We start from the raw sequence: 27,799 nt of genomic DNA, 5'->3' as shown, positions 1-27,799 counted from the left end.
GCCAATTTCGCATGCGTAGCTAAATTTAGGCCGGCATGTCAAACTCTTCTAGAGTTTTCGCAGTGACATCAAACGGCAACTTGAGCCAAATTTGGTTACCTGAGTGCACGCGGTGTATCCAAGTTCGGGCGTCGTCGCCCTATCGTGTGCGCGGTCAGCATCCAAATCATTACAAAGATATCTCTCTCCACCCGCTCTCGCTCGACCCTATCTGCTCGCCCCCACCGACCGCACAACATGCAAGCCGCTGCAGTCGCAGGAGCTGCGGACCCCCAACGAGAGTTGAACGAGACTGAGAAAGAATTCCACGAAGCTCACGCGCCCGTCCACTACAGCAATGGTTCGTTTTGCTCTCGATTCGAGGAAGTAAGCCGAGATACTGACACATCTTCTCGTACACAGAAAATTACGAACCGTCGTTCGCCGAGATCCGCTTCTGGGCAGACAAGCAGCGAGAGCGCGAAGATGCCGACAAGACCGTGATTCATTCGGCCGGATTATCTTCACTTCTCCACACCTTCAAAGGCGACACGAAAGGCGAAAAGGAGGGATCAGGCCATGTCAGCGAAGTTGGATCGTCAGAATACCACGACGAGGATCAAACCGCCGGTCTCAGCGAACGCGAAACGGCTCTCGTCAACGCGCGGCGCGTGCTGCGCCAAGCAGGATGGGCTAGTGTATTCTACTTGATCACCTGCGACATCCTTGGTCCGTTCAACGCGCCCTACTCGATCGCCTCGATCGGAATGGCTCCCGGCATCATTCTCTACCTTTTGTTCGGCGTTTTCGCATTCCTCGGAGGTTGGCTCCTCTGGAAGGTTTTCCTCGGAACCGATTCCCTGAGGTACCCGATCAAGCTGTATGGAGATTTGGCTCAGCGAATCTTCGGCACCTGGGCAAGGCATCTGTGCTCGTTCCTCCAGATCATCCAATTGACGCTCAACGTCGGACTCATCGTACGCTTGGATTGTAACATCCTCTCATGCTGGGGCCTCACGCTGATGCTTTCTGTCGCTCGCAGTGTCTCAGTAACGGCCAAAGTCTCGCGCAGATCATCAATGGCGCGCCCGGAGGCCACACTCTTTGCTTCTCTGTTTGCGTTGTCGTTTGGGCCCTGTGCGGTATGATCACGGGACAAATCAGGACGCTCAAGGTTCGTCCCCTTTCGAAGCAATCTCGAACATCAGGCTCATCTGACAACGAGCTTGGTCAAATTTAGGGCATCGGCAGTCTCGCGAACGCTTCCGTCTGGCTCAACCTTCTCATCATCTTCCTCAGCATGGGTTTCGTCGCCCACAGCGCGCCGAACTATGCCGCTGCAAAAGCTGCCGGTATCGACTACAGCGGACCTCCCCAGGTCACTGCGCTGGTCCCCCTCCCTATCTTCGCGCAAGTGAACGGAGTCTTTAATGTGAGTCGCAGAACTTTTCTCGACAATCCGGGCTCGTCACTGATCAGGCACTCGCTGTACCGCAGATGATCTTCGCGTGAGTCTCTCCAACCTGCAAGACCAGTGCGTTCGCTGAACTCGAGGGATTGCTTTGTAGGTATGGTGGTGCTATGATCTTCCCCGAGATCATCGCCGAGATGAGGCGTCCTCGCGATTTCATCAAGGGAATGGCTTTGGCTCAGCTCCTCATTGTTGTAAGTGGACATCCTTGAGGCTTTGCAATCAGCTCGGAACTGACAGTTGCTCTTCTACAGGTTGCCTACCTTCTCTACGGTATCTTCGTCTATGCTTTCCAAGGGCAGTACACTCTGGCCCTCGCCTACCAAGGCATCAGCAAGTACTCGTGGCAAACGATCTGTAACGTGTTTGCTCTGATCACTGGTGAGCCATTCTTGCTGTCAAGTTCGCCTGATAGACGCTGACAAAGCGATATGGATCAGGTATCATCGCTGCTACTCTCTATGGTGAGGAACCCCTTCTGTCTGCGGGTCGCCAAAAAATGCATCGGCGCAAAAGGCAATCTATCCCGTGCCATCAGACCATTCACTGACGAGCTTGCCCGTATCCAGGCAACATCGGTCTCAAGGTTGTCTACATCAACGTCATTGAGAACACCCTTCGTGGCGTAGGTTCTGTTGCTCTGTCGAATCTTGATGGGAACATTATTGACAAGCTCGTGTTTTGTAGCCTCCCCTCATGAGTCGACGCGGACACCTCATCTGGGCTCCGCTCGTGGTCGTCTACTGGGGAATCGCTTTCGTCGTCGGAAGTGCCATCCCCTCCGTTGGTACACTCTCGGGACTCGTCGCCGCAGCTTGCATCTTCCAGTTCAGTTACACCTTCCCTCCGGCGCTCATGCTTGGATACATGATGCACGAGGACGCCATGGTGCTCGACGAGCCCTTCACTACTCCTGGCGTTGCCCCTCGTCGACGGGATACTTGGACTTCGATGGTGAGTTGCGATCGCGTGCGGCTCGAATCCAGTTCACTTGGGCTAACCCTGGCATTTTCGCCTAGTCCCGATGGTCGCGCGGTACTCTTGGAGGTGGTGCAAAGCGCGTGGTATACAAGTGAGTTCGGTTTTCGTAACCTGACTGTTGCGCCCCATACTGACATGCCTTTTGTGCACAGATCGCTCCTCTTCCTTTGGTTCCTCGCGGCCCTGGCTACAGCCGGTCTTGGACTCTGGGCCAGTAAGTCGTGACGCACCAATTCTCAGCTTCTGCAACCATATGCTGACGTTCTTCTGTAACAGCTGGAACGGACTTGCGTGAAGCGCTCAAGGCTGGAGCAGCGACTTCCTTCGGCTGTGCGGCGCCTGTTTGATTCTGCTGCTTGCTTCCGTTCTCCTGAAAGTTGTCGTAATATGTGGCATTCATGTATGGCAATCCTGGAATTGCAAAGGATGTTCAAGATTTGGTTAAGCTGTGCTCTGCCCCTGGAACTGGAACCGAGCCGGGGCTGAGATGCTCGCGGTGGAAGAACTCTCAGATCTCAGGGCCGAGCTTCAACTGCATTCACTCTTGACGACTGCTTGTTGTACCTGGAGAGGCTTGTTCGCAGATCGAGCTTTGGAAAACACGAGCCGGAAAGACGACGCGTAGCGTGATCGAGTCGCTGGTATTACGAGCAGTACAAGAGCCAAAAGAACGGCGAACGACATGATAGGGAATGCTGCGAAGGAACTAGGTGGACAATACAAAATGGTAAGGGAGACAGCGGGCGTCTATGCCTGAGCAGCCGCTCTCAGCTTTTCGAATCCTCCAGCCTTGTTGATCCTGGGGACGATACAATGGAATCTGGTCAGATCGCATCAAGGCAATTGCGCAAAGACAAGAAGCACTCACATCCTTCTCAGTTCGCCGGGAGTCTTTTGCCACACGTTTGCTTTCCGATCCCGGGCCATCTTCTGAATGTCCTCGTCGTATTTCTCCACGAGCGCGACGAGCCAATCTCTCTCGAACTCGGAAGTGTGTCGAATGACTTTGGTCTTGTTTGACGCCCTCTCCTCGAGCGCTGTAGATAGACCAACCCCGAGTCAGCCTGTCGCATCTGGACAGAGCGTGAGCGGAACAGGATCTACTCACCTCGAACGACATCGGTCTTGGCGTGCACTTTGTGCAGTGCACCCTCGATCGGAATGCCCTGCTTGACCTTTCTCGGGTCTCGCTCGACTTGCTCGTCGGGCATTTCCTGATCCTCCTCAGCAATCTTGTCTTCGGTAACGTCCCAATCTTTCATGGCTTCTCCCCATGGCTGCTCCTCGTCTTCACCATCGTCCTCATCTTCGTCTTCCGAGTCTTCTCCGCCTCGACTCGGCTCGACAATGTCCTCTTCGACTTCTTGACCCTCTTCGGTTCCGACGACGATTTTAAGCACATTGCCATTTTCGTCCCGGATGATCCTGGCCATTCCTGGTTGCAACTTCTCTTGCTGCTTCTGTTTGCCCTTGTCGAGCTTGTGCTTGGAGACGGACTCGCCGTCGTCCTCGTCCGAAGAAGATTCGTACTCTTCCGGAACAATGTCGTCAAGTTCCTCGAGGGTCGTCGGGGCCGTGGCGGATCGGACGGCGTAAGGTACATGTTCGAGCGAGGGTTCGAGTCCTCCTACCTGACGCGGGTCGAGAGTTCCTAGCAATCCGAGTCTCGCGTAACTAGTCGATTTCGTTTCAGATCAGCGGGAATACTGAAGGAGTAGATGGAGAGATGTATGCTCACTTTTGTCGGACAGTCTTACTGAGAAGCGCAAAGGAAGAGTCAGTACAGGACAGAGGGAGGGGAAGTTTGTGGGCGGTGAAGGTTCCTCACGTCTTGTCCCAGTTCTTGGCCAGCACTTCGGGTCCCTTGACGATCACCTTGTGCTTGTTCTGTCAAGCACCACGTCTTAGGATCAGGGTCCGCTGGCAAGAAATAGCAAGTCGCTAAGAGGTACAAGAACGCACTTTGAGAGATTGCTTCGAAGTCTTGAGTTTGCCTCCCGAGCGGGACTTGCGGCGTTGTCGAGGGTTCGCCATCTGTTACACGTGCTGCTAGTGGTGGTGCGAGGGTCGTACAGGTGAGGATCGCTCGGGAGACGAGACCGAAAAAGATGTTTCTTCATCAAACTTTCGCTCAGGGGAGGCGCATAGAGTCGCTCGCAGGCTCGGACCCGATTCGGGTGCAGAGAGCGTCCTGACTCTCGCTCGCGCATACCGCATGGGCTATCATATGCCTGGGTCAATAGCTGTATACAGAGAGTGGATGCTAGTAGATCTAGTCCCGCCCAACATCCTTCTTGTCCCACCATTCCCCACTTCGAATCAGCTTGTCGCACACTGCGACGGCTTCAACGATCGCCTCGTGTTCGACCGCGTGGATCCTCTCCTCGAGTCCGGCGAGCGACTCTCCCTCGATCATGTCGACCTCGCGCACGACGACCGGTTCGCCCGCATCGAGCAATGGGATCACGCGGTGAATCATCAACCCGGTCTTGGTGATCCTGCGCTTGTTCGGCAGCGGCTCGAATGCTTCTCGCTCAGCGCGCTCGTCTCCACCCTTGAGAGCGATTTCGCCGAGCACCTCCTTGACAGACTGGGTCGCCGATGTAATAAAGGTAGAGTCGTCTGGCACCTGGAACGCCTCCCATGCATCCTTGATCGCATGTGCGCCCGGAAATTGGCCGGGTAGCGCTGGGTGCAGGTTGATGATCGGAATCGGTTTGTTCGCGAGGTCGAGATTTGGTGGATAGGGCGATGCGCCCGGAGTTTCAATCGTCGGCAGGACGGACGAAGTTGGATCGAGAACGGGCACAGCCGAGCTCGTCGCGAACGGAGCATCGGTGTCGCCATCTGCAGACCAGTCGTGCACGAGCGCTTGCAGGAACGATTCAGACAAGATCAACATCCATCCGGCGAGCACGACCAAGTCGGGTCGAGTCTCCTTGATTTTTGTTGCGAGGTCGAGTTCCCACGCTTGACGGTCCTTGCCGGCATTGTGTGCGAGCTTCTTCCATTTCAGCAGCGGGAACGCCTCGGCGGGTATAGGCCCTTGCGGGTGGGTGCGCGCTCGCGTGAGTCCGTACGCGTCGGTTCGAGAAGAGATGACCGAAGTGATCGCTACGCTCGACAGGGTCGTCGGAAGCGCATCGATCAAGGCCTGTAGGTTCGAACCTGCAGCCGAGAGAGAGATTCTAGAGTCAACATGATGCGCGCAGTACCGCGACTCGCTCGACTTGGATTGCAGCGCACCTGAGCCCGAGATGAGCACTGTCACCCTCAGTTTGCGGGTCATGTCGAATTGTTCGAAAAGGTTCGAGATGAAAGAGATGTTCAGTTGCGCGAGCTAATCTATGATCATCGTCTCCTCACGCTCGACATTCGCTTAGCTTTCTTTCGGCGGGCTCGTGAGGCTCCACAGCTGGCAGCGACACGGCATCAGCCGGCTCACACTACCGCTCGAGCGCGAGCTTTCAAACCGCCCCCACGAGGACGCCCAAAGGAACGACCCCGCTCACTCGACTCGAATTGGACTTCTCAAGCAAACAGGACGGTCATCCGTGCGAAGGAGAGGCTCGCTTAGTATCAGTGGGCCGGACTTGGACGCGGCTGCGCAAATATGGCGCTTGATGGCGTGGCCGGGAGAGGGTTATAATCAGGAGAGCGGCGCACTCCCCTCGCGTTACCATCTTTGAGCTGTAGCTGTAGCATTGCCAATCACGATCCTGCTTTGCTGTAACTTGACAGCCGGAAATTGCGAGACAGTTTCCCCACCCGGGCGCAATCTGGCGCGAGTTGCACATGCGCCAAAATGCTTCCTCCCTCACGTTTATTCTCACTCCGGCGCCGCAGGCAGTCCTCGCGACCATGTCTGCCGAACCTCTCCCGCCGTCCTGTCAGTTACTGCTCCCACGAGGCTAGATCCGCCTGTCCGCGCCTCGGCTGTAAACTGATGACGCCTCGGCTGCTCGCCCGCTTCCCTCCTCACTCGTAGTGACGGCGTACAATCCTGCTCCAAACGAGAAGGAAGCATACAACTACCTGTTCAAGAAAGGTGAGTCTTCCCGTTCGCTGGTCTCGAGTTGCGCCAGCGTCGACCTGACCCGCCTTCTGATCCGCAGCCGATACCGAATCGCTCGGCGTTCTCAGTCAGTCCCTCATCCGCTGCCACAGCCTCTTGCCCTCGCTCGGCTCTCAGATAACTCATGTCCCTCGATTGCAAATAGCTGGAGACCTCGCCGTACCCTTCTTCTCGCACTCGGCGCTCCCCCCGATCCTCCTCGGCGAGATCTGGCAGATCTCGGACCCGGACAACAACGGCTTCCTCACCCCGGAACGTTTCGGCGTTGCGTGCCGCCTGATCGGACATGCACAGGAGGAGAAGAAGGTCAAGGGCGCGGCCGAAGTCAAACAAGACTGGGTTGCCAAACGTGTGTCCTCGCTCTTCTCGAGCGCAACTCGTTGCCTTGCGTGACACTGCAGTGTACTGATGAATCGTCGAGGTTCGCAACAGCCGGTCCTTTCCCGACATTCAAAGGCTTCCCAATTCCCTCCCACCTCATGCCGGTCGACAGTCCGGCGCCTTCTTCCCCGGCGTCGGCCCCGCGCTCTGCACCGACGGCGCCTCCCTCTCGCATCGTGGCACAGACGACTGGCACCGATGTGAACCAGATCAAGCCGGACGACAAAACCAAGTACGCCCGGCTGTTTGCTGGCGCCAATGGCGGCAATATGACCGGATTGCTCGATGGTATGACCACGCCACTTTCGAATCGTACACAGAATCCTGTTGATCCCGACTTGCCTATTCTTCCACAGGAGAGAAAGCTAGAGACATCTTTATCAAATCGAACTTGCCTTACGAAACCCTCGGGCAAATCTGGTATGTCCGAAGGATCTGTCGAAAACATTGCGAAAATTCACAGTAAATCCACATCTTGCACAGGAACTTGGCTGATACCCACGCTCGGGGCTCGCTCGACCTCGCCGACTTCGTCATCGGAATGCACCTCCTGCAGCTCGTGCTCAACGGCCAGTTGTCTCAGGACAACCTGCCGAAAGTCTTGGACCCCAAGATGTATGCGAGTGCTGCTGGCTTGAACGCCCCTGGAACTACAGGAAACGCGCCACAGAGCCCGTTGCGACAGTCCACAATCCCGACACCGAACCGCAACTTGTCGGCGGCTGTTCCTCCTCCGCAGCAACAACCTCCGTTTCAGACCGCACAAGTCACCGGAGGTGCCCTCCCATGGAAAATCACCGCGCAAGAGAAGGCCGAATCGGACAACTGGTTCGCCGGTCTTGACACGAACAATCAAGGCATCCTTGAGGGCGAACAGGCTGTCGGCTTCTTCAGTCAAAGTGGTCTTGGCGTTACCGAGCTCGCAAAAATCTGGTCCGTCGTCATTTTCGCTAAAACTGCTGCGTTGTATCTGACAAGTCCCACTCGGGGCTGATGCAGGGACCTCTCCGACATCACCAATGCCGGACACCTGAACCGAGACACTTTTGCGGTTGCGATGAAGCTCATTCGCGAAAAGGTCTCGAACCCCTCAGGCTTCCAGCTTCCTGAGCAGCTTCCTGCCGAATACATTCCGCCCGCGCTGCGCTCGGCGACATCCCCCCAACAGAGCTCGTTCCTTGCTCAATCGCAGCAGCCGCAACAGATGACTGCACCCCAGAGAGACCTGCTCGATCTCATGGGAGACGATGACAATGCCTCGACTCCGACGCCTTCGTCACCACCTCCTGCGTCAGCGTTCGCTCCGCTCCAACCTCAACAGACAGGACCGATTCAGCGCACACTTTCTCATCAGGCAACCGGTTCCAGCTTCCAGGGGCCGAAAGGGACAATCTTTCCGCAAAACACTGGCGCAAGTCGGCAAGGCAGCGGTGTCCTCAGTCCTCAAACGACCGGTCAAGCTCCAGGATCCCGGAGTGTTCCCTCGAGCGGATTCCAGAACGACTTCAACCCCGCAGCGTCGACTGCTCCCGTGCCAGTCGTCTCGCAACCAGCCCCGCCAACTCAGAGCAGCAACTTTTTCGACGACAACGACCTCGCAGACACAAACTCGAACCTTGAATCGGCTCGCAAGCAGCACAGCCAGCTCGAAAAGGAACACACCGACACGAGTCGCTCTCTCGAGCAGACTTCGAAGAGTCGTGAACAACTTGAATCCGAGGTCGAGGCTCTCAACGCACAGATTCGACAACTCCAGGACAAGGTCTCTGGCGCTCGTCAGCAGCTCGAAACCGAACGAACTGCATTCGAGGATCTCAAGAAGCGCGAGGTCGAACAGAAGGCGGTCTTGTCTCGCGCCCGTACAGAGCTGATCAGTACCGAAAGTGACCTAAGTGGGCTCAAGATGGAGAAGAGCGAGCTTGAAGGCGAGTTCTTGCGAGACAAGGAGGAAGTGAGGGATGTCAAGAAGAGGCTGACCATGGTCGAGGAGGAAAAGCGTATCCTTCGCACCGAGATTGACAAGCTCAAGAAGGAAGGTAGAAGGGAAAAGGGTTTGGGTGCGATCGCCAGAAAGCAGCTTGTCAGCGCCGAGGCGGATCGCGGAAAGCTCGAAGGCGACTTGGAAACGCTCAAGACTGCTCCGATTGAGCACGACGTCGAAGGCGTCCGAGATCGTTCCGTGTTGCCTGAAGCGCTCGCCGTTCCCCTGCCGCGTAGCGCGGTCGCGTCTCCTGCCGGCTCGATGAGGTCAAACAACCCGTTCGACAAGCTCAACCTCGCCTCTGCAGGTCTCTCTCCTCAGCCGACCGGACAATCAACCTCGTCTGCTTCCAACCCTTTCCCTTTTGCCGCCTCTGCCACGTCCCCTACTTCTGCTTCGCTCTCGGCGTCACCTATCACTCCGACTACGGCGCAGGCTCGAGATGCATCGGACCTGACGGAATCGACACATCAAAGTCCGAGTGTCCAGGATTCTATCCTCCCTATCGCATCGGCCGCAGCAGGAGTCGTCGGCGCAGGAGCTCTATACGCTCTCGAGACTGCCGGAAGCTCAATCACACACGCTTTGGGCGTCGGATCGCCGAAGCAAGACCAACCTAAAGAGCTTGAGAAGGACGAGGACGCGGGGGCTGTGGATCCGTTCGGAGTGCCTTCGGCGCCGCATACGCGCGAACCTACTCGCTCGACCGACGCTTTTGACACTCCTCTGAGCACCAACACTGGGTTCGGAGACGACTTTGGGTCGACGTCATTCGGGGACGACTTTGCGCAAACTCAGGCTCCCGGCGATGTCAAGAACGAGACCGAACCATCCGCAGTGCAAGGCTCATTGGGCGACTTGGGCGACGACGCAGGCTTCGATGAGGCCTTTGCGGAACTCGAACCGGCTCAGGCGCACGACCAGCAGAGCAAGGAAACCGAATCTGTCGAAGGCAAACTCGGCGATCTGAACGACAAGGAAGGCTTCGATGACGCGTTTCAGGACTTCGACAACAATAGCCAACCCGAACGGGTCGAAGGTAGTCTAGGAGAGATCGAACCCAAGGCAGGCTTTGATGATGCGTTTGAAGAGCTCGAAGCAAACAAGGTCGACAAGGGCAAGGGCAAGGAAATCATCGACGAGGCGGAACACGGCACCGAGGGCACAGACGTCTTCGATGACGATGACCTCGAGGCGAAGAAGCAGCCGGAGCAGCAGGTCAAGGCCGAAGAGCGCTTTATTGAGCATGCCAGCAAAGTCGAAGACGAGGACTCAAGCGACGAGGAGGAGGCAGGCCCTGAAGACCTCGATCGTCCGTCAGGCTACTCTCGCCGCTCCCTCGACCCCCTCGAGTCAGCTCAGCCGCTCGAATCATCGACCTCGGCATTCGACTCTCCGGTCCAGCCTGCCAAGGAGGGCACCTCGAACTCGGAATCGGGAGAATCGTACGTACACGTTCCGGGCTCGAGCTCGACAGTCGAGTCGTCGGGAATACTCGAAGCCGATGAGCCGCCTGTGATCGCTCCTCTGTCTATCCCGACTCCAGTCGCTGCGCCAACTACGGCTCCCACGCAGCGTAGAGCTGCGCCTCCGCCGCCTACGCGTTCGAACGTAGCCAGTACGCCTACCGATACGCTGGACTCGGTTCAGTCTGACTTTGAAGGAGCACAAACGCACGGTCACAGTGATGCTGCCACCGAAGCTCCCGCGTCCGATACATTTGCATCCCCTGCTGAGGCAACTTCTACTGCGCCTCAGTCAGCTCCCGAGGACGCATTCGAATCATCGTTCGCCGACATGGCTCTCGACGATTCTACCTTGCCAACGCCGGCGAATGAGCCCAACGCAGATTTCGATACATTCGAAGATGACTTCGACTTCGATGAAACTCCCAATCAGTCGAAGCCTTCCGCAGTCGATGTCGATGATCGAGCGTTCGCCGATTTTGACGACTCTTTCTCGCCAGCCACGTCAGCTATCCCTGAGTCGTCTTCTCTCCCTAACACAAGTGCTTCTTCGCCTCCTCTGCCAGCCGCCTCCGAGCCTAAGGCTATGCCCGCTGTTGCAACGCCTGTCAAGAAATCGTCCATCTTCGCCGACTCGTTCGGTACATTCCCTTTTGCAGACACGACACCTTCTGCCCCTCCTGCTCTTGCTCCGCCTGTCGCATCACCTCCGCCTGTCGCATCGCCTCCTCCTCTTGCCCGGGCTCCGAGCGTTCCGCAGGATGGCGCTCGAGATGATGACTCGGCCGACGTGAAGGAAATCTGCTCGATGGGATTCGGTCGATCTCAAGCAATCGAAGCCTTGGCCAAATACGACGTAAGCTTGCTCCCTGCCTATACTCGGCCGCCAACGACCTGACTGACTCAAGGGGCAATGTAGCATGATCTCAACCGAGCGATCAATTCGCTGCTGGGCTGAAAGGATCAACTAGAACTGCCCATTTACTGCCCGTTCGTCTCGTACATATCCAATGGAACTTACTGTAATTCTCTCGTTTGCTGCGTAGTCGCATTCACGTGCGCAACTTGATTCCTTGCCCCGCGGATGAGAGCCGGACGTTGAGGGGCTTGTGCTCTGCCTCAGACAGCTCGTGCTCTGGCTGCCGCTCCCTCCCTTCTTTTCTCTTCCCCTTTTCTCGTACTCTACCTTCATCTCGCTCGTCTTCAACAGAGACCAGGCTGCTAGTCACAGCTGAAACATACGATTCCGCTATGCAACTGGCTCTTCCTGCATGGAGCCTGTGCGCTCTGTTTGCGCTCGCTCATGCCAGTGTCGTTCCAACGTCCCCCGGAGGAGGCAAAGAAGTCTTTCTTGCAGGTCACGAATGTACATTCGAATGGATTTCGGATCAAACCAAGGTAAGCTCAGCCACAGCTGTACCTAATTGAAGCTACTTACCCACCTTCTTTGATGCATCGTGCAGGAGTGGCGATCGTTTGATGTCGACCTCATGTCCGGAAGCAACCTTGACATGGTGCGTGACAACTCTCGTCTGGGTACGATCACGTCTTGACCCGCTGACGAACACCGGCATTTCACTAGATCAACGTGACTCGTGTCGCTACCGGACTAGATGGAACCGCTGGCGTGACCAAGCACTCTTACAGCTGCCCTGAAGTCGCTCCTCCAGCCGCGATCTATTTCTATCGTACGTTTGTTCATCTTTACCCGAGTGACATGGCTGATGCAGTGTGGCGTTGGCAGAGTTTTCATTCCACGACGAGAATCCGGCTTGGACGCAACGCTTTGCAATCGCGACCGCAAACGGCACGCTTGTGCGTGTGCCTCTCTTCCAAATGTTCGGTCTGAGCTGACTGTCGCCATCGAACCGGATCGCAGACTGAACCATCGAACGCAGTCCAACCGAATGGACAGCCCATCCCTTGGGGGATCGGCGCACTCGCGAATGGTTCTACTCCTGGTGACGAAGATGATCACTCTCTGCTTGGCGCAGCATGGGACCTGCTCGATTCGGGAGAAGACGGCAACTCAACAATGACAGACGAGGGCGTAAGCCACAATCTGAGCACAACTCCCGGAACGACTCCGCCGACAGCGCTTGTATGGTCGCCTTCTCAGACGAGCAGGCCATGGCATCCTGTCTCGACATCGCAGGTCGCAAGCTCTTCGACCGCCTTGCACGAGATCACCGGTTGGATGCAAGGTCAAGCCTGCGATCAGGACTCACTGTGTCCAAAGGAAGCTCCGTGCTGCTCGCGAGGCTTCTGCGGGACTGGCAGGTACGCAACTGCCTCGTCTCATGATGAGAAACAAAGCTCACACGATCGTCGTTCAATCGATTCGCAGAAATTGTCTCGCAGGATGCGACCCTCTCGCCTCCTTTGAACCTAGGTTTTGCGCGCCGGTTCCAGCTTGCGTCGATCAACAGGTTCGTCTCGAGAAAAAGGATGGCGAAACAATCACGCTTACCCACCGTTCCATTCCTGGGTAGTACTCCATCGAGACGTGGTCGGGAAGTCGTTTCTTGCCGAACAGCTCGCAATGGAATGGGGACGCCTCGTCGCTCGACTGGCTCGTGGAGTCAAGTAAGTGATCCACGTATCACATCGAGCTGTTCAACCGCTCATTCAATCTCTGGCCTTAGTCGGTAATTCAAGCCTCGGCGCACTATCAGCAAACTCGACCACGGGAGATTCAGCTATGACACTTTCCTTGACCGTTCCCCCTACGAATGGCACCTCGATCACCTCGACTCGATCTATACTCTACGGGAACGTCACTGCTCGCATAAAGTCGGCTGTAGGCTCGAGCGCCGTGACGTCCTTCTCGTTCCTCAGTAGTATTCAAGACGAAATCTCATTCGAGTGAGTTCTTCACGTTCCTCGCGTGCTGGGCCTACACTTAGCAGCTTGCTTCAGAGTTTTGACAAATTCAAGCGATAGCAAGTATACTGTTGGCCATGCGCGACATGGAAAGAGTGACCCTTCAAGCCGAGAACAGCATAATGCCACGGAGTCGACAACCGAGTTCCATGACTAGTTAGTCACCGTTCAGCTCAAGCAAATTTTCGTGAAGACTAACCCGCTCGTTTGGTGCATTAGTACGATCAGCTGGCTTCCGGAACAGATTACGTGGTTGATCGATGGCGTCTCGGTTCGGAACGTTTCGAGGAACGCGACGCTTGACAACAACATGTTCCGCTACCCTCGGACACCCTCGAGGATCCGTTTCTCGTAGGTACTCACAGGCTATGATATAGTCGATGCACGCGATCTGACATACTCTTTGGCTGGATAGGATTTGGAACAGCGGAAAAGAAGATACCTTCCGCTCTCTCAACGCCCCTAGCGGAATTGTTCCGATCGCGCCAATCGAGTCAAGTAGCTCGAAATCTTACGTCTCGGAAGTCAAGGTTATTTGCTATCCAGCTTCGCACCTATCCAATTTCAGCATCTCCGACGACGCAAGTGCCGCTGCACACAATGCATCTTTGAATTTCAATTCTACTTCGAGCACCACATTATCGCGACCTTCGCCCAGTTCCGGCACCATCGAAGCGTCTGCCCAAAGTATTCCACCCCTTACATCGGCGGCATCGAGCTCTGCAGTGTGGTGGTCTCCTCCTGCCAGTATCGAAGTCGCCAGCCCCGGCGCTCCCGTCGCCACGGACATCCTTTCCGAGAGCTGGCCTCGCCCCGCACTTCGGCGATTGCGCAGGATGATTCAGCTAGATAGTGTCAAGCGCGATGAGCCAAGCTTCTCGGCTTACGGATATGGCCGTGAGTGCTCTTTGGTCTTGCACATGATGGCCTGAATAGCTTATCGACAATCTGATGATTAGCTATCGACGAGCATGGACAAGTCCGAGTCTCGGGCACTTCGGCGTCGACTATTATTGCGAGCGATGCTGCCACTGGTCTTAACAGTACGTTGCGTGTCTTTCATCCGTGTTAGCGAAGTCGCTCGCTTGACACGCTTTCGGTAAATGCAGTGCTCGCAGTCCCTGCCTCGCTAGAGCAAGGCTCAAGTAATGACAGGACTGCCACTCCGCAAGCACCCGAAGCTTCTCCCGAACATGGCCAGGAAAAGTCTCGCATGCAGAAATGGAACGATCTGCCGACCATGGCGCACGTCGCCATCATCGGCGGTGCCGCGCTTGTTGGCCTCGCAAGTCATACTCTCGCCCATGCTAACGAGACCCCATGCTAACGCTGCGATTCCGTTCAGCTTCTTGTGGTGATCATAGGTCGTTGTTTCTGGTGAGACGAAACTCTTGCTTGCCAGACGTGCAGTTCCCCTCTAACTATAATCGTGTCTGACTGCGACAGGAGGAAGGCGAGCGGGGGAGCCAACGTTCCGCCACAGGGCAAGTACACCCCGATCGGAGACCAGGGCGAGTTCGCAGCACCAGGCGTGACGCCTTATTCCGTGAACAACGGGATGGCGTACGATCCGTTCGCAGCGCAGCCTGTACCAACGACGCAGGCTGTCCCGGGGGAGCCACAAAGACGAGCTTCGATCGCTTCGACCGCGACGTTCGCCAACAATGGATATGTTCCGAGCTCGTCGCTGAGAAAGCAGTCCTCTATGGGTCGGAGCCAGGACGTGTGAGCGGAGAACGTGACACCACATTCGACGAATTACGAGGTGGTTTCGTAGGAGCGGATAGCTTTTGACAGGCAGACAGAAGAGTCTCAGTATGTGCGGTCCCGACGCCCGTTGCAATTCAGAGTGTTCAGTGCCCTTGCGTGTCAATGTCATCGAAGTTAGCGGCGTTGGAGCTGGCAGCGTGTATGTTCGCAAGTGTCGACGCGCGGAGAGATGCAATGACGGAGTCGCTCGAAGTCGGCCGACCGGCCGTGCCGCCGCGCCGAGTGCACACAGAACGCTTGATCTCCTCTCAGCTAACGCTCTCGCCAAGCATCGCCGATTCAAGCAGCAGATCTCGAGATTGATCAACACCACGCCACAGATCATCTGCCAGGCGCAGGCCCGATTCAGGTCGAACTTTGAACAGCCGGACCGGCTTATCGATAATCGGCGGCCAGTCGCGCAGGCTGATCATCCAACTATCGACATCGCACGTCCAGTCCGGCCCAGGATGTCCACCAAAGATACTCTACGACAGCTGAACCAGCTCTTCTCGGGCCCGGCGTTGCAATCGTCGAGCGCCTTCTCGCAGTTCGACTTGCCTGACGAGGTGTACGCCAAACTCGACCACCACTTGCGAACGTTCGCCTCTTCCTTCCCGCTCACAGCGGCGACCGGAAGTAGCGGACAGTCAGAGGGGGAGCGGGAACGCGCTCGGTGGAGGGAAGGATTGCTCGAGATCTGGGCGCTCGTCGAACCGCTGCCTGGGACCGAACGCGACTCGCTCGCCAAAGTTTCGGCATTTCTGCGCCTCCTGTACAGACTCAGTGCAGACGCCGGCAACGACGATGAATCGGCGCTCGTGAGCAGGAAGGATATTGGCGCCGTGTGGTGGAACGCTGTCTTGCGGAGGACCATGCTCGGAACCGCGAACGATGGAGAAACCCGGTACCCCCACCCAGCGGACAAGACAAGAGGCAGGAAGACGACTCGCAAGGGCAAGGAATCCGCTCCTGCGGCTTCTACGACTGGCAGCACGATGCGACCTTTGTACGTCTCGCGGCAGGGTCTCACAGCCGCTACCAAGACAGTGGTTTGGGGCATGGCGGCTGCCAAGGAAGACGCTGAGAAGGGCGACGACTATGTTTCGCCATTCGGCCTTGTTGTCTTGCGCGAGTACGAAGAGAGGTCTCTTGCACGGCTTAAGGGTCTCGATGAAGATTACGGCGTCACCAACCTGGGAGAGTGCGTCAGCAGCTGGGGCGAACAGTCACCAAAGGTCAGTAAACTGCATCGTGTCACTATTGCGCCCGAGGTCTACTAGCTGACTCGGACAGAGCGGTTGTCCAGGCATTCTTCGTTCGTGTGGCACCCTTGATCACGACGCAGGCGCCTTCCCGACTCCCTGCACTTTCGCTTGCGCTCTCCTACTTGACGAAGCATTCTGCCAAATCGTACTATGCCCTCGATACGCCGCTCCTTTCAAACATCATCAACATCTCGCTCCTCTCGCCATGTCCTGCTATCGTCAATCTAGCGATCAAGTGTCTCGCCATCTTTCTCGTCACGCTCCCTGTCATCATTGGCGATAATTTGTTTGGCATCATGGCAGCGTTTGGCAGAGTAGTCAGTTGGGAAACATTCGCGGATGATGGCGATTCGAGGGATCCGAGTCCCGACAGAGCCGGTGGTACGGATCATCTCTGCCATTAGATATTCGAGCGCTGACACGCTTCGTTGAACGATAGATCCCCTGGAAGACGATCTCGAGAGCACCCCGCCTGATCCGACCATCCTCTTCACAGTTCTCTACGGGATATACCCGTGCAATTTCACTGCTTTCCTCAAAGATGCGACCACGTACCTGCGGGAGAAGAACTGGCAAAAGCCAGCCGGAGAAGGTGCACCGAGTCTCAACTCTGCCATGATTCGAGCCCGGAGTCATGTTCGTCCCTCCCTCTAAAGTCAGGCATGGCTGGCGAAGCGGAGACTGAGGTAATCTTGAACGGTGACAACAGCATATCATTCGCTTGCACACACTCTCTCCGAATCTCTTCACCTCGGAGCTCGCGTCGGAACTGTCCGATACCACTCGTTGGCAACGGATGGAGGCCGCGGACGTCATGGCCGCATGCGATCGCAACGTAGTCGATCACGTGCGACACATGCCAACGTACGATTGGCGCGGAGACGCAACGGCCGCGCCTTCTATCGCTGATACCGACCCGCAGCCTAACAGCGTGAACGAGGGCATGTGGCCGCCTCGCGAACTCAGCTCAAAAAGGTCGAGGTCCTCGATGGATAGGCGACCTGCAGGCTCTCCTCCTGCTTCGGGAACTACCACGCCGTATCATCCCCTTCATGCGCCGACTTCCCCACCGATGAGTCCGGTCGACCGGGCCATGTCGAAACAGCGAGTGTCAACTTCGTCAGGATACACTTCGCCTTCTCCAAGTCGCACGCCCACGCCGCACATGCCCGCAAACTCGCATTTCGCGAACTTCCAGATGTTGCAGTGGAGTGGCCAGGTGGGCGCAGCTGTGACATCGCCACGCCGATCAGGGTCGCGACTTCGCTCTACAGACGCAGGTGTCTCGGCGCATGATCCGCTTTCGTGGTCTGGCGTGTTCGATGTATCCCAGGGAGGTCCAGCTGGACCCGCTTCCCTCTCTCGGAGGTCCTCGGGCGCTCCTTCACTCGCTTCTATGAACACTGGTGGAGGAACACCCATGCTCTCACCGGAGTTCAAGTCTCTTTCTCTGTACAGCGATCCGCGGCCTCCGTCCTCTGCGCCAGGTGCCTTCGGCTCGGTCAGCAACCAAATCACGAAGTTGGAAACCGAGGTGGTCCAATTGCAGGGCGAGGTCAATTTTCAGACGTATCTCAAACAATTACACTTGCAGCACATGGGTACAGTGCACCGCGAAAAAGTGTTGGAGAGTGGTCAGGAAGCCGAAAGGCAATCGAGGGTAAGTCAGGCACCTCGCTTGATCAAGTCCTTTGCTGACGAGCTTGCTTCTCGATCCGTAAGATGCGGACGATTCGAACGCTGCGGGCGCAGCTCTCGACAGCACAGTCGTCGCTGGATCAACTACGATCCGAGCAGAAATCAACCAAAGACAGCTGGTCGGAGCACATCAACGATTTAAAGGACAAACTTGCGACACTTCGCAAGGCCAAGCTGAAATGGGACGAGGCAGAGAAGGGACTCAAGGCAGAGGTGGAGGATTGGAAAGATCGGTACGCCAAGAAAGGGAAAGAGCTCGAACAAGAGGGCGCAGCGTAAGTAGCTGTGAGGTTCTCACTCGGGCATCTCGCGATCGAGCTAACCGGAGCACAATTGCATTTAGCTTCCTGGACCTGAGGAATCAAGTCTCTATCGACGAGCCCAAATTGGCTCGCGTTGCAGAGTATGAGCTGCGTATCGAAGCGCTCACTCGAACGCTCGCGATTTGGTGGGTGCCTGCCAATGACTGTACGATCTGAGGCATGTGCTGACTTTCCGACGGATCGCATCAGTGATGCCGATATCGCCAAGTATGTTCTTCAACGGAAAGAAATCCAGTTGATTGTGGGCGAATACAAAAGGAGCGAGATGCTCCGAGCGGCAGTCGAAGAGGAGGCAGCCGGTCTCAAGGCTCTGCTCCGGTGCGTGACTGAACGTAATCTTGCGAGATTCAGGGGCTCGACTAACTCGAAACTGTGGACAAATAGGGCGAAAGAAGCCGATTTGGCGCTCCTTCGAGACCCGTCAAAATTGGACACGCCACCGGCCTCGATCGTTCCAACTACAACATCGAAGAGCGAGCTTGACAAGCTGCGAGGCGAGCTCGCGCGATTGCGCTCGAGAAATCTCGAACTCGAGGAGAAGTTGCTTGATCTGGGCGAGGACGACGGGATGTAACCGGTCAAAGGGTCCGAATGATTGCAATGTCGAGAGATACATAGCAGCACACAGTAGATCAGTCACTAGCCGCTTCGCATCTGACCGAGAGGAGCGTAGAAGTTGTGTCGATCAAGTTGTGAATGCGCGCGTCTATCCATCGGAACTTGACATAGCACTCATACTACGCCATGGCTCCACGTACCGCCGTTCACATGCGGCAAGGTCTTAGAACTGCGCAGTGCTCCTGCAAGACGAGTTTGCAAGTTACTGCGAGTGAGTGTCGTCTTGACAAGCTGCTGCTCGTCTTCATCTTTTCCTGATGTTGTCCCAATACGAACTCGCGTCTTGTCGCTACACGTTATACACAGCTCGCTATCAATCTACAACAGCTGCCGAATCCACACCAACCTCGTCGAGTCGGATTGTGGCCGCCGCTCTCCTGTCTCGACCACCTCTGATTCTCCCTTCCCTCACCCCTTTCGAGCGATCCTACTACGCCTATCAGCGCAAGATCCACCGCGCGCTCTCCAAACCGCTCGAAACTTCGACTGGGTGGTTCTTCAAGAAGGGTTCGGCTGCCGAGAAGTCGTTCGCGCAGTTCGACAAGAAGGTCGAGAAAGAAACCGGCAACGAGGATGACATGCGGCCATTCGAGATGGCTCGGGAGGAGGTCGAGGGAGCCAGTGCCGTCATGGAGAAGGTGACAGAGGCCGACAAGGCCGGAAGTGTCCAGAGCCTCGAACGAAAAGCGGATCGAACCGTGTACCTTCTGTTGAAGAAGAAGCGTAGCGCCCACGCCTGGCAGTTCCGTTAGTCAAGCTCTTACCACTCCCTATAGCTCGAATTTGCGACGAGCGTTGACGCTGATGGGTTCTGAAAAACAGCTCAAGGAGGCGTCGAAGGTGACGAAAGTCTCGTCGAGGCAGCTCGCCGCGAGCTCGTCGAGGAGACTGGGCCCAACATGGACGTATGGTCAGTTGGTCGAGTGCCTGCCGGTGCGTACACGTACGCTTTCCCCGCAGAGCACGTCAAGAAGAACCCGGGGAAGGAATCTGCGAGTGTGAGTAGTCCTCAAAATCCTTTTCTCCTCTCTCTGTCTGCTTGCGTTCGCGAGCGTACTGGACATCACCGAATTTGCTGACTTTTGCTGCTGCTCATTAGGTGTTCTTTATGCCGATGCGAGTCGTACGAGGCCAGGCCGTGCCGAACCAGAAGGAGGGCTTGGTGGATTTCGCATGGCTGACCAAGGAGGAGATCAAGGAAAAGGTCGACGCATCATACTGGGAGGCTGTTGAGCCTATGCTGTCAGACCTGTAGCACATGCCATCGTAACGCAAATCATCACCTGCTTCTCGACCGCGATGTATCGGCCATAGTCTCGAATCAACTCGAATCGCGAATTTGAATCGCTAAGGCAAACATTTGCTCCAAGAGAGCCGACAGAATCGCAGAGTCGAGAGAGGAGTGCATCTTCCTCGTCAGCGCGACGAGGAGAGGAAATACCCCCACTCGGGATCGGAAAACGCTGGTCCTGCTGGGATCAGCAAGAACTTTGTTCTTGTCGCCCGAGCCGATGCGGCGGTCTCTCTTCTGGATGTCAAACAACCATCACGCTTATCACAAAACATCATGTCTTACACGAACAAGAACGCGATCGTAACTGGAGGCGCTTCGGGTGAGTCTCGCACGTGCTGATAACCTTTCGCGGTACCCTGCCGGAACTCGAGATGCACTCGCTCAGCTCTCTCCCCGAACAGGCATCGGACTCGGCATCACACGACACTTGCTCGAAGCGGGGGCCAACGTCGCGATCGCTGACCTTAACGCAGTCGCTGGAGCAAAAGTCGTCGACGAACTCAATAACGACTCCGCGTACGGTTGTCGTGCAGCGCCCATTGCCGAAGAGACTATGTACTGATGCTCACGTTGATCCGCGCAGTAATGGTCGAGGACGAGTCGAGTTTTGCGCTTGCGACGTCACGAGCTGGGCCTCCGTATGCGAAGTGTTTGAGTTTGCGTACCTCAAGTTTGGGCGCAGGATCGACTTCGTCGTGCGTTGTTGCAGCTTAACCCTGCTCTACGCATTACGTGCTGATCGGATTCAGATGTGATTAGTTTGCAAATGCAGGCATCAGTCAAATGAAGGAGATGAACTCGTCGGACCCGACCCATTTCTCGACTTTTGCGCCTCCTTCCGATCTCTCAACCCTTGTCGACCATCCGCCCGCTCTCACCGTCATCCGGGTCAATCTCGATGGCGTCCTGTACGTCGTGCACGCTGCTCTTGCCTATTTCCGAAAGCAGGAAAAAGACAAGACAGGATGGAGGGGCAAAATCGTGTGCACTGGGTCGAATGCGTGCGGCTCCTTTCCCTCGAACCTTATGACGGCCCAGGCTTGTTCGATTTTGACGCCAGCCGAATCTGAGAACAGATCATTCTACCCTTTTCCGAACGATGCTCTGTACGGCAGCTCAAAGCACGCCATTATCGGACTCGTCAGATCAGTCGGTCCGAAAGTGTTTGACGAGGGCATTACCATCAAGTAAGCGCGAATTTCCGAAGTATCCTGATGCCGAAACGATCATTCCAGTCGCTCATATCGTCCGTTTTCCCTGCAGCTGTTTCGGCCCGTCGGTCGTCGGTAAGCGAAAGTGAGTATTCGTCCGCCTATGCGTCGAGCTGACTTTCCTTTTGAATAACAGCGACGGCTCTTGCACCTCCCGACTTCATCGAACGTCTCGCCGCGGAAGACCGCATAACGCCGATGTCGACCGTGCTCGCCGCGGTAGACTTCTTTATCGACCCCCAGAGTCGTGTAACGGGACAGATGGTAGAGAATTGCGGTGAGAAGAACGTCATCCGGAAATGTCCCGGCTATCTGGATGCGCATGCCCAGGCGGTAAGTGCCCTTTCCTCACTCTTGAGGTTGTAAATCAGATCTCCAATTGATGCGTCGAAACCGCTGCTCAACAGAACATGAACGAGTTCAGTACGTATGATTGCCTCGCCCAAAAGACCACTTAGCTTGACTGACATTCGGCGTTCCTGCGATAGGTCCGGTTGAGGTCATTCAGAGGTCATTGAGCGTTGAGGGACTCGCCTTCGACGTTGTATGAGAAGTCCGTCTGTTTCACTACTGTATTGTACCAACGCGCCCTGAGTATGGCCGTGCGCGGATGAAATTGCCATCCTGACCCCCGCCATACGGAGTGTTTCAATCTACTAAGCATCGAAATTGTCAATGGGCATCGAAAACCCATTAAAGTCCCGATTGTCCTATTGCCGAGAGAGCTGTTTCAATTTCGCCGCTACTGTATTACAGGGAACGCGCCGGCGTCGGACAACGATCGCAGCGCTTTCCCCGAGCGATTCGGAGCGATCCCACATGAGAAACGAACGTTCTCCTTCTGCCCTGATTGATGTCGCCGGCGAGCTGCGAAGGAGAGGTGTAGGCGCGCGGCTGCGGCGTCGAACAAGCGGCGCCAAACCTGCAATTCTCGGCTTTTACAGTTTCGAAAAAGTCTGGTTGGGATCGAGAAGGTCAAGTCGACGCAGCGCGGACGGATCGTCCCGAACAATATTTCGAAGTCGGGCAACTGTCAACGACCCAGCATGCGGCCTTCGCGAAGTCTATGTAGACTTTCGAGGATAGGCTAGGGCAACAGAGCTGTACATGAGCCGGTATGCGGAAAACTTCGACCAGTTTTGGTCCAAGCTGCGCAATCGTTACAGAGTCCCAGCTTTGGGCTGCAGGACGATCCCTGCGCTACCATAACATGGCAACAGAAGAAGCATAAATCGACAGCGGTCAAGTTGGCGATGCAGGGCCGAAAGCGAGAATTCGCGGTCGACTTTCTCTGCCTGCTGGTTGCAGGCTGGCTTCTGTAAAGTACAGTACTGTAGCTACATTCAGTACTGGAAACGTGAGCAATGGGGCTCTGCACGCACGAGGGACTTCATCTGTAGCCGCAGGGCAGATCGCCATGCACGGCTGCCAGGGTTTCAGGGCTCGTTGGCATTTCTGAGACGTCCGTCGTCATCGCGGCGGAGCCAAACAGGCAATTTGCGTTTTGAGACCGCGAGCGCGCTCCGACTTCCGCGCCGCACATCGTAAATCCAAATTGCTCGCTCGGTGTCGGCCCAAAGCTTGCTGCAGCCTGTCTCCTGCCTCAAGGCGACGTTCAACTTCCAGCACACGACCTCGACAAGCATTCCGAGCTGTGCAAAGTCGCCGATCGTCACCTCCACCGCTCGCAATCGGCGGGGTTGCTCGAGTTTCCCTCCACTCTTTTGTCTCACAATCCTCAATGAACAAGCCGGCGATGGACAGCTACTGGAGCTACGAGGGTGCGGGCGATGAGATGGATGCCACGACGGGTGCAGGAGGATACTCGCCGGCAGTTGTGACGGCGCCTTCTCCCGCGGGCGGAGGATACGGACGGCCTCTCGCAAAAACCGCCAGCGAGGACCTGCGTCAGTCTTTCGATACAGCGAATCAGGGGCATTCATCGGCGTCGCACAACGGGCAAGACTACAGCGGATTCAACCCGATGGAGAACGCTCGTCTCTCGCCGTCGGCTTTCGATCCGAACTCGTTCTCGGGCCAATTCATGATGCCGAGGTTCGCAACAGGCGGACAGAATGATCCCTTCGGACTCGGCGTCGGCGTGATGGAGTCTACCGCGTAAGTCGAGGCGCCGCTGCATCCGCTTGCGCAAATCGAGCGTTGTCCCCACCGTGACGCTGACTTCGCCGTATTGCCTGCGGGTCACAGCACATCGGGCGGTACGATCTCTCCGATGCCGTACGATTACGGCTACGCGCCGCAGGGCCAGACAGCGCCCCAGTCCCAGGATCATCGCGCGAATCGAGGTCTCTCGCCAACTTCGTCGTTTTTCAGCCAGGCGTTCGGCGCGGGTAGTACGTCACAAGCAACGCAGCAGCATTCAAACTCTGCAACAACACAGCAGCAGTCACAGCCTTTGCACTACTCCCCTCCGGCTCAACCTCTGTCAACAAGCGCCTCCGCGGTCGCTTCGACTTCGGCTGTACCCTACGCGCCCCCGTCTGTCCCTCGATCACTCGCGCCCAGTGCAGCGACAGTCACTGCGCCTTCAAAGTATGAGACGGAAAACCCGGTGTATGCCCCCTACGGTTCATCCGTTATCAGTATCAACCAGAACAACAACACTTCGTACAAGCTCCCTCCGCTCGCCATGCACCTTCCGCCAGCTCAGCCGGCTTCTTCCCCTTTCAATCCTACAGCTCTCGGCTTACCTGCACCACCTCCTGAAGGACAATCGAACAACTTTGCTGGACTGTACTCGACAAGCGGGTTCGACTTGCTAGGAGTGCTAGCTCGAGTCGCTGCGCGGCCGAATCCTCAAATACAGATTGGACCTGTCGATTCGAGCTGCGCGTTTGCTGTTGTCGACGCACGTCGATGGGATCAGCCTTTGGTCTTTGCAAGCGATACCTTCGTCAAGATGACGGGTTACACGAATGAAGAGATTATCGGGCGGAACTGTTAGTTACTTTCTCGCCGTACGAAAACTCGCAGGGATTTGAGTGCTTACTGCCTGCTCTATCGTGCAGGCCGCTTCCTCCAATCTCCAGGTGGGCAAACAGCGCAAGGTTCTCCTCGGAAATACACGGACGGGAATGCTGCCGTAGGTCATCCTGCTCACTCTCAACGGTATCCATTCTGACGGGTAACCCTGCGTGATCCAACAGTGGCACATGAGAACGCATATCCAAGCTGGAAAGGAGAGTCAATCGTCGCTCATCAACTACACCAAGGCCGGCAGACCATTCATCAACCTCGTCACAATGTATGTATCTTGTCTTCGGACAGCCCTGTCTAGCTTATACTGATCTCTGCAATATTGCAGCATTCCGATCTGTTGGGACACCGAAGAAATCGCATACTTCGTTGGTTTCCAGGTCGATCTCGTTGATCAACCGAACGCCATTCTCGATCGCATGCGAGACGGCTCCTACATTGTGAACTATTCTCTTGTCGGCAATGCCTACGCCAACGCCCCGCCGCCATCCAACCCGAGCATAGCTTCGGACTCGACGTACAAGACCATCTCCATGCAGAGCATTCAACAAACCGGAGTGGACACAGAAGAGTGGAGACCAGCTCGAAAAGAGTCTCAAGCAGGCTCGGCGAACACCCAAGATGCTCTCATGTCGACAAGCGGCCTTGCCGATCTGTCAAGCGGAGGCATCGCGACTATGTCGGGCACATCAGAGATCAGCGAGAAGTCGGACGAGCAACTTCTCGACCTCGTGCTACGGTCTGGTGAAGGTGGAATTGAGCTTGAAGCTGACAAGCGTGCTTTCCATAAGCTATTGCTCGGACAAGTAAGCCCTCCGCAATCTGTCCCCGCTCGCGATGGCTCGCTCTGACACAGCATTCCTCAGGCCGACGATTTTGTGCACGTCCTCAGTCTCAAGGGCTCCCTGTTGTACTGCTCTCCTGCTGTTGCGCGCGTGCTTGAATATGAACCGAGGTACGTGAGCCTCTTCTGATCACTCGCCTGGCGATTAGCTCAAACGGAACTTGTGCATCCACAGCGAACTGGTTGGCTCCACTCTGTCCTCGCTCTGCCACCCCTCCGATGTTGTGCCAGTCATGAGACAGCTGAAGGACGCAAGCTCGGTCTCGAACCCAATCGTCAAACTCCTCTATCGGATTCGCCGAAAGCGCTCGGGATACATTTGGATTGAAGCGAGCGGGAAATTGCACAGTACGCTCATGTCATATCGACTCCGCCTGTCGTCATCGCTGACTATCAGTCCGCTGCAGTCGAACCTGGAAAAGGCCGTAAATGCGTTATCGCTGTTGGACGACCTCGCGATGTACTCCGACTCAATTGGAATGAAGTTCGCCAATCCGGAGGTCTCGGAGATCTCGAATTTTGGATGAAGCTCAGCGAACGAGGCATGATCTTGAATGCTACACTCGCGATTCACAATGTCCTCGGCTACCTACCGCAGGAGTTCGGTCAGTTCAAGCTTTCCGGGTTCCGGCCTTTGGGTATATACTGACACTTCCTGCCACCTGCAGTGGGTTCAACCATCTTTGATGTCATCTCTCCCGATTACAAGCAACAGATCGAAGTTGCGGTGCAGCAAGCCCTGTTGGGCGCGCCGGCTACGGTGCATTACAAGATCAAAGGGCGGAAAGGTTACGTCGATGTCGTCACTAGTGAGCATCAATGTACCGCTTGATTTTGCGACGCGAGCTCATGAAATGATTTCGCAGAATTCTACCCTCGCCATGCTGAAGAGGAATCGTCAACGGACAAAACTCCGCTTCACGTTGGCATCATGTCAGTCATCATTTTCGAGGCCCGAGCGGTTCACCGCTGACTTAATTCAGTATTTTAGAGCGCAAACAAATGAGGTCGGATCCGAATACCGCAAGAACAACAGCCCATTCTGTCAGATCGCGCCTGTCTACTCCTCCGCCCAGACAGGCCGATCACCTGCAGCCGCTTCAGAGAGTGACTCGAATGCCTCGAACGGCAGCGGCAATGCTTTCCAGAGCACATTCAAGACTCTCGCGCATCCGAGCGCAATCAGCGATAATGTATTCGACGAGCTCGAGACACGCCGACCAACTAGCTGGCAGTTTGAGCTTCATCAATGTGAGCCTTCTCGATTGGCTTGTCTAACCAAGGTGGTCGAAACTGACGGCAGCATGAGGAACAGTGCAAAACATCAACAAGAAGCTACGCGACGAAAAGGAATACCTCATGACCTTGAGGCGCAAGCGAGGCAGCGTTCACCCAGAAGGGCGTTCGAGAAAGGCCTCTTCCGATGCCGGTTCCCGCGCCTCCTCGAACATCGGTCGCAGCTGCCAGAACTGCGGGCGGACGGACTCTCCAGAGTGAGTGCTCCTCGTCCAGATGCCTACGTTTGACTCCGTTGACGCGATGGCCCCGCCGTCCGCTTGCTTGTTACAGATGGCGCTCTGGCCCGACAGGACCCAAATCGCTGTGCAACGCATGCGGTCTACGCTGGGCCAAGGTGCAGAAGGTCACCGGACCAGGCGGCAGTCCAATCTCATCTGCATCCGGTTCCCTTACCGGTAATCTACAACAGACCACCCTCGGCAGCCCGCTACAATCCCCATCAAGCGCCGTTTTCAACGCATCCGGCATGCCAACACTGCGCGCGACTCAGTACACTCCCTATATGCCCGACCCTGATCCTGAAACCAGCATGCCGTGGCAGCAGTGAATCGACGAACCCATCAACCCACGCTGGCTCCTTTAGCTAATTACGAATACCACACAATACCAATACAGTACCTCCCGGCTGATTCTTCTCTGCAGGATCCGTCCAAAAATATGTGCACTCGCTCTCCCCGCAACGGAACATCTACAAACTTGTTGTCATTCGGTCTTCTTGCCCTCCAATGTAAACTGATATGCATACTTCACTCTTGTTCCAATGTTTCATGACCTTCTGGATGAAATCGCTCAACTCCCTTTCCTCTGCATCATAGACCTGAACTTTTGTTCTGGTCAGCTGAGCCTGCAATCGGCATACTTTACCAGCGGGGCCTACCTAGCACCCAGGTCTGCGCGGAAACGTGTCCACCTTCTCAATCATGTCCGCATCTGTTTCCAACGTGTTTGCCTTGACGGGAGTATTCACAGAGCCAAGATCCTTTATTATTGATCGGGCAAGAGCCTTACACGATAATCGGACAAGAGCAGGCTGGGCTTGGGCCAATTCAGAATCTTCGGCTCGCCATCTTGCCGCTTCGTGTTTTTACGCGCTGGTCTCATTTTCCTCGAGCCGGAGCTCTCGCTCTCTGCTGGCTCTACCTTCCCTGTAACTCTGGGTTGGGAAGCAGCACACACAGGACCACCTTCCGCACTTTCCCAAAGTGAGCATAGTCTTTCCTCTTTCCGGAGAGACGTAGGCTTGCAGATTTAGATGGTCGTTCTCACGCGCTTCTAATGCTA

The 27,799-nt window shown here is 55.9% G+C and overlaps 9 protein-coding genes across 9 annotated transcripts; 7 read left to right on the top strand and 2 right to left on the bottom strand.

Moving 5' to 3' along the window:
• Window positions 1-237: 237 nt before the first annotated feature.
• JCM15063_001818 (uncharacterized protein) lies at window positions 238-2,778 on the top strand (the record flags this gene model as incomplete). The annotated part of the gene is made up of 13 exons (XM_076678952.1): window positions 238-340; window positions 403-956; window positions 1,022-1,153; window positions 1,220-1,411; window positions 1,477-1,487; window positions 1,548-1,644; window positions 1,705-1,831; window positions 1,891-1,914; window positions 2,020-2,075; window positions 2,138-2,404; window positions 2,470-2,522; window positions 2,584-2,645; window positions 2,708-2,778. The coding sequence occupies 13 exons, from the start codon at window positions 238-240 to the stop codon at window positions 2,776-2,778; spliced, it is 1,749 nt and encodes a 582-aa protein (XP_076533949.1).
• A 400-nt stretch (window positions 2,779-3,178) lies between these two features.
• On the bottom strand, window positions 3,179-4,465 carry NOP16 (Nop16p; the record flags this gene model as incomplete). The annotated part of the gene is made up of 6 exons (XM_076678951.1): window positions 3,179-3,230; window positions 3,300-3,468; window positions 3,540-4,105; window positions 4,170-4,187; window positions 4,260-4,318; window positions 4,394-4,465. 6 exons carry the CDS (start codon window positions 4,463-4,465, stop codon window positions 3,179-3,181), a joined length of 936 nt encoding a protein of 311 aa, XP_076533948.1.
• Window positions 4,466-4,703: 238 nt separating this feature from the next.
• Window positions 4,704-5,720, bottom strand: ADE8 (phosphoribosylglycinamide formyltransferase; the record flags this gene model as incomplete). The annotated part of the gene is made up of 2 exons (XM_076678950.1): window positions 4,704-5,599; window positions 5,657-5,720. The coding sequence occupies 2 exons, from the start codon at window positions 5,718-5,720 to the stop codon at window positions 4,704-4,706; spliced, it is 960 nt and encodes a 319-aa protein (XP_076533947.1).
• Window positions 5,721-6,292: 572 nt separating this feature from the next.
• On the top strand, window positions 6,293-11,292 carry JCM15063_001815 (uncharacterized protein; the record flags this gene model as incomplete). The annotated part of the gene is made up of 9 exons (XM_076678949.1): window positions 6,293-6,320; window positions 6,420-6,479; window positions 6,547-6,573; window positions 6,652-6,855; window positions 6,939-7,175; window positions 7,244-7,307; window positions 7,371-7,820; window positions 7,887-11,190; window positions 11,254-11,292. 9 exons carry the CDS (start codon window positions 6,293-6,295, stop codon window positions 11,290-11,292), a joined length of 4,413 nt encoding a protein of 1,470 aa, XP_076533946.1.
• A 293-nt stretch (window positions 11,293-11,585) lies between these two features.
• Window positions 11,586-14,946, top strand: JCM15063_001814 (uncharacterized protein; the record flags this gene model as incomplete). The annotated part of the gene is made up of 15 exons (XM_076678948.1): window positions 11,586-11,732; window positions 11,798-11,848; window positions 11,917-12,022; window positions 12,079-12,149; window positions 12,214-12,614; window positions 12,682-12,763; window positions 12,827-12,920; window positions 12,980-13,199; window positions 13,254-13,373; window positions 13,437-13,568; window positions 13,633-14,114; window positions 14,177-14,260; window positions 14,327-14,506; window positions 14,582-14,594; window positions 14,664-14,946. 15 exons carry the CDS (start codon window positions 11,586-11,588, stop codon window positions 14,944-14,946), a joined length of 2,466 nt encoding a protein of 821 aa, XP_076533945.1.
• Window positions 14,947-15,436: 490 nt separating this feature from the next.
• Window positions 15,437-18,829, top strand: JCM15063_001813 (uncharacterized protein; the record flags this gene model as incomplete). The annotated part of the gene is made up of 8 exons (XM_076678947.1): window positions 15,437-16,204; window positions 16,276-16,615; window positions 16,674-16,870; window positions 16,944-17,894; window positions 17,957-18,207; window positions 18,276-18,380; window positions 18,445-18,573; window positions 18,640-18,829. 8 exons carry the CDS (start codon window positions 15,437-15,439, stop codon window positions 18,827-18,829), a joined length of 2,931 nt encoding a protein of 976 aa, XP_076533944.1.
• A 301-nt stretch (window positions 18,830-19,130) lies between these two features.
• Window positions 19,131-20,128, top strand: MRPL17 (mitochondrial 54S ribosomal protein mL46 MRPL17; the record flags this gene model as incomplete). The annotated part of the gene is made up of 3 exons (XM_076678946.1): window positions 19,131-19,620; window positions 19,696-19,871; window positions 19,973-20,128. The coding sequence occupies 3 exons, from the start codon at window positions 19,131-19,133 to the stop codon at window positions 20,126-20,128; spliced, it is 822 nt and encodes a 273-aa protein (XP_076533943.1).
• A 312-nt stretch (window positions 20,129-20,440) lies between these two features.
• On the top strand, window positions 20,441-21,928 carry JCM15063_001811 (uncharacterized protein; the record flags this gene model as incomplete). The annotated part of the gene is made up of 9 exons (XM_076678945.1): window positions 20,441-20,486; window positions 20,569-20,683; window positions 20,751-20,862; window positions 20,927-21,168; window positions 21,244-21,354; window positions 21,431-21,453; window positions 21,515-21,711; window positions 21,786-21,801; window positions 21,867-21,928. 9 exons carry the CDS (start codon window positions 20,441-20,443, stop codon window positions 21,926-21,928), a joined length of 924 nt encoding a protein of 307 aa, XP_076533942.1.
• A 1,191-nt stretch (window positions 21,929-23,119) lies between these two features.
• On the top strand, window positions 23,120-27,065 carry JCM15063_001810 (uncharacterized protein; the record flags this gene model as incomplete). Its single annotated transcript, XM_076678944.1, has 13 exons — window positions 23,120-23,496; window positions 23,587-24,338; window positions 24,408-24,481; window positions 24,546-24,643; window positions 24,704-25,181; window positions 25,242-25,330; window positions 25,395-25,567; window positions 25,627-25,824; window positions 25,888-26,028; window positions 26,086-26,152; window positions 26,211-26,470; window positions 26,535-26,712; window positions 26,789-27,065. The coding sequence occupies 13 exons, from the start codon at window positions 23,120-23,122 to the stop codon at window positions 27,063-27,065; spliced, it is 3,162 nt and encodes a 1,053-aa protein (XP_076533941.1).
• Between the last annotated feature and the right edge of the window lie 734 nt (window positions 27,066-27,799).

Source organism: Sporobolomyces koalae (assembly GCF_050403365.1).
Source record: "Sporobolomyces koalae JCM15063 DNA, S_koalae_JCM15063T_v1_ctg18, whole genome shotgun sequence".
NCBI lineage: Eukaryota > Fungi > Basidiomycota > Microbotryomycetes > Sporidiobolales > Sporidiobolaceae > Sporobolomyces > Sporobolomyces koalae.
The sequence above is the reverse complement of the archived record's forward strand: the minus strand, read 5'-3'. Positions and strand labels throughout refer to the sequence as shown.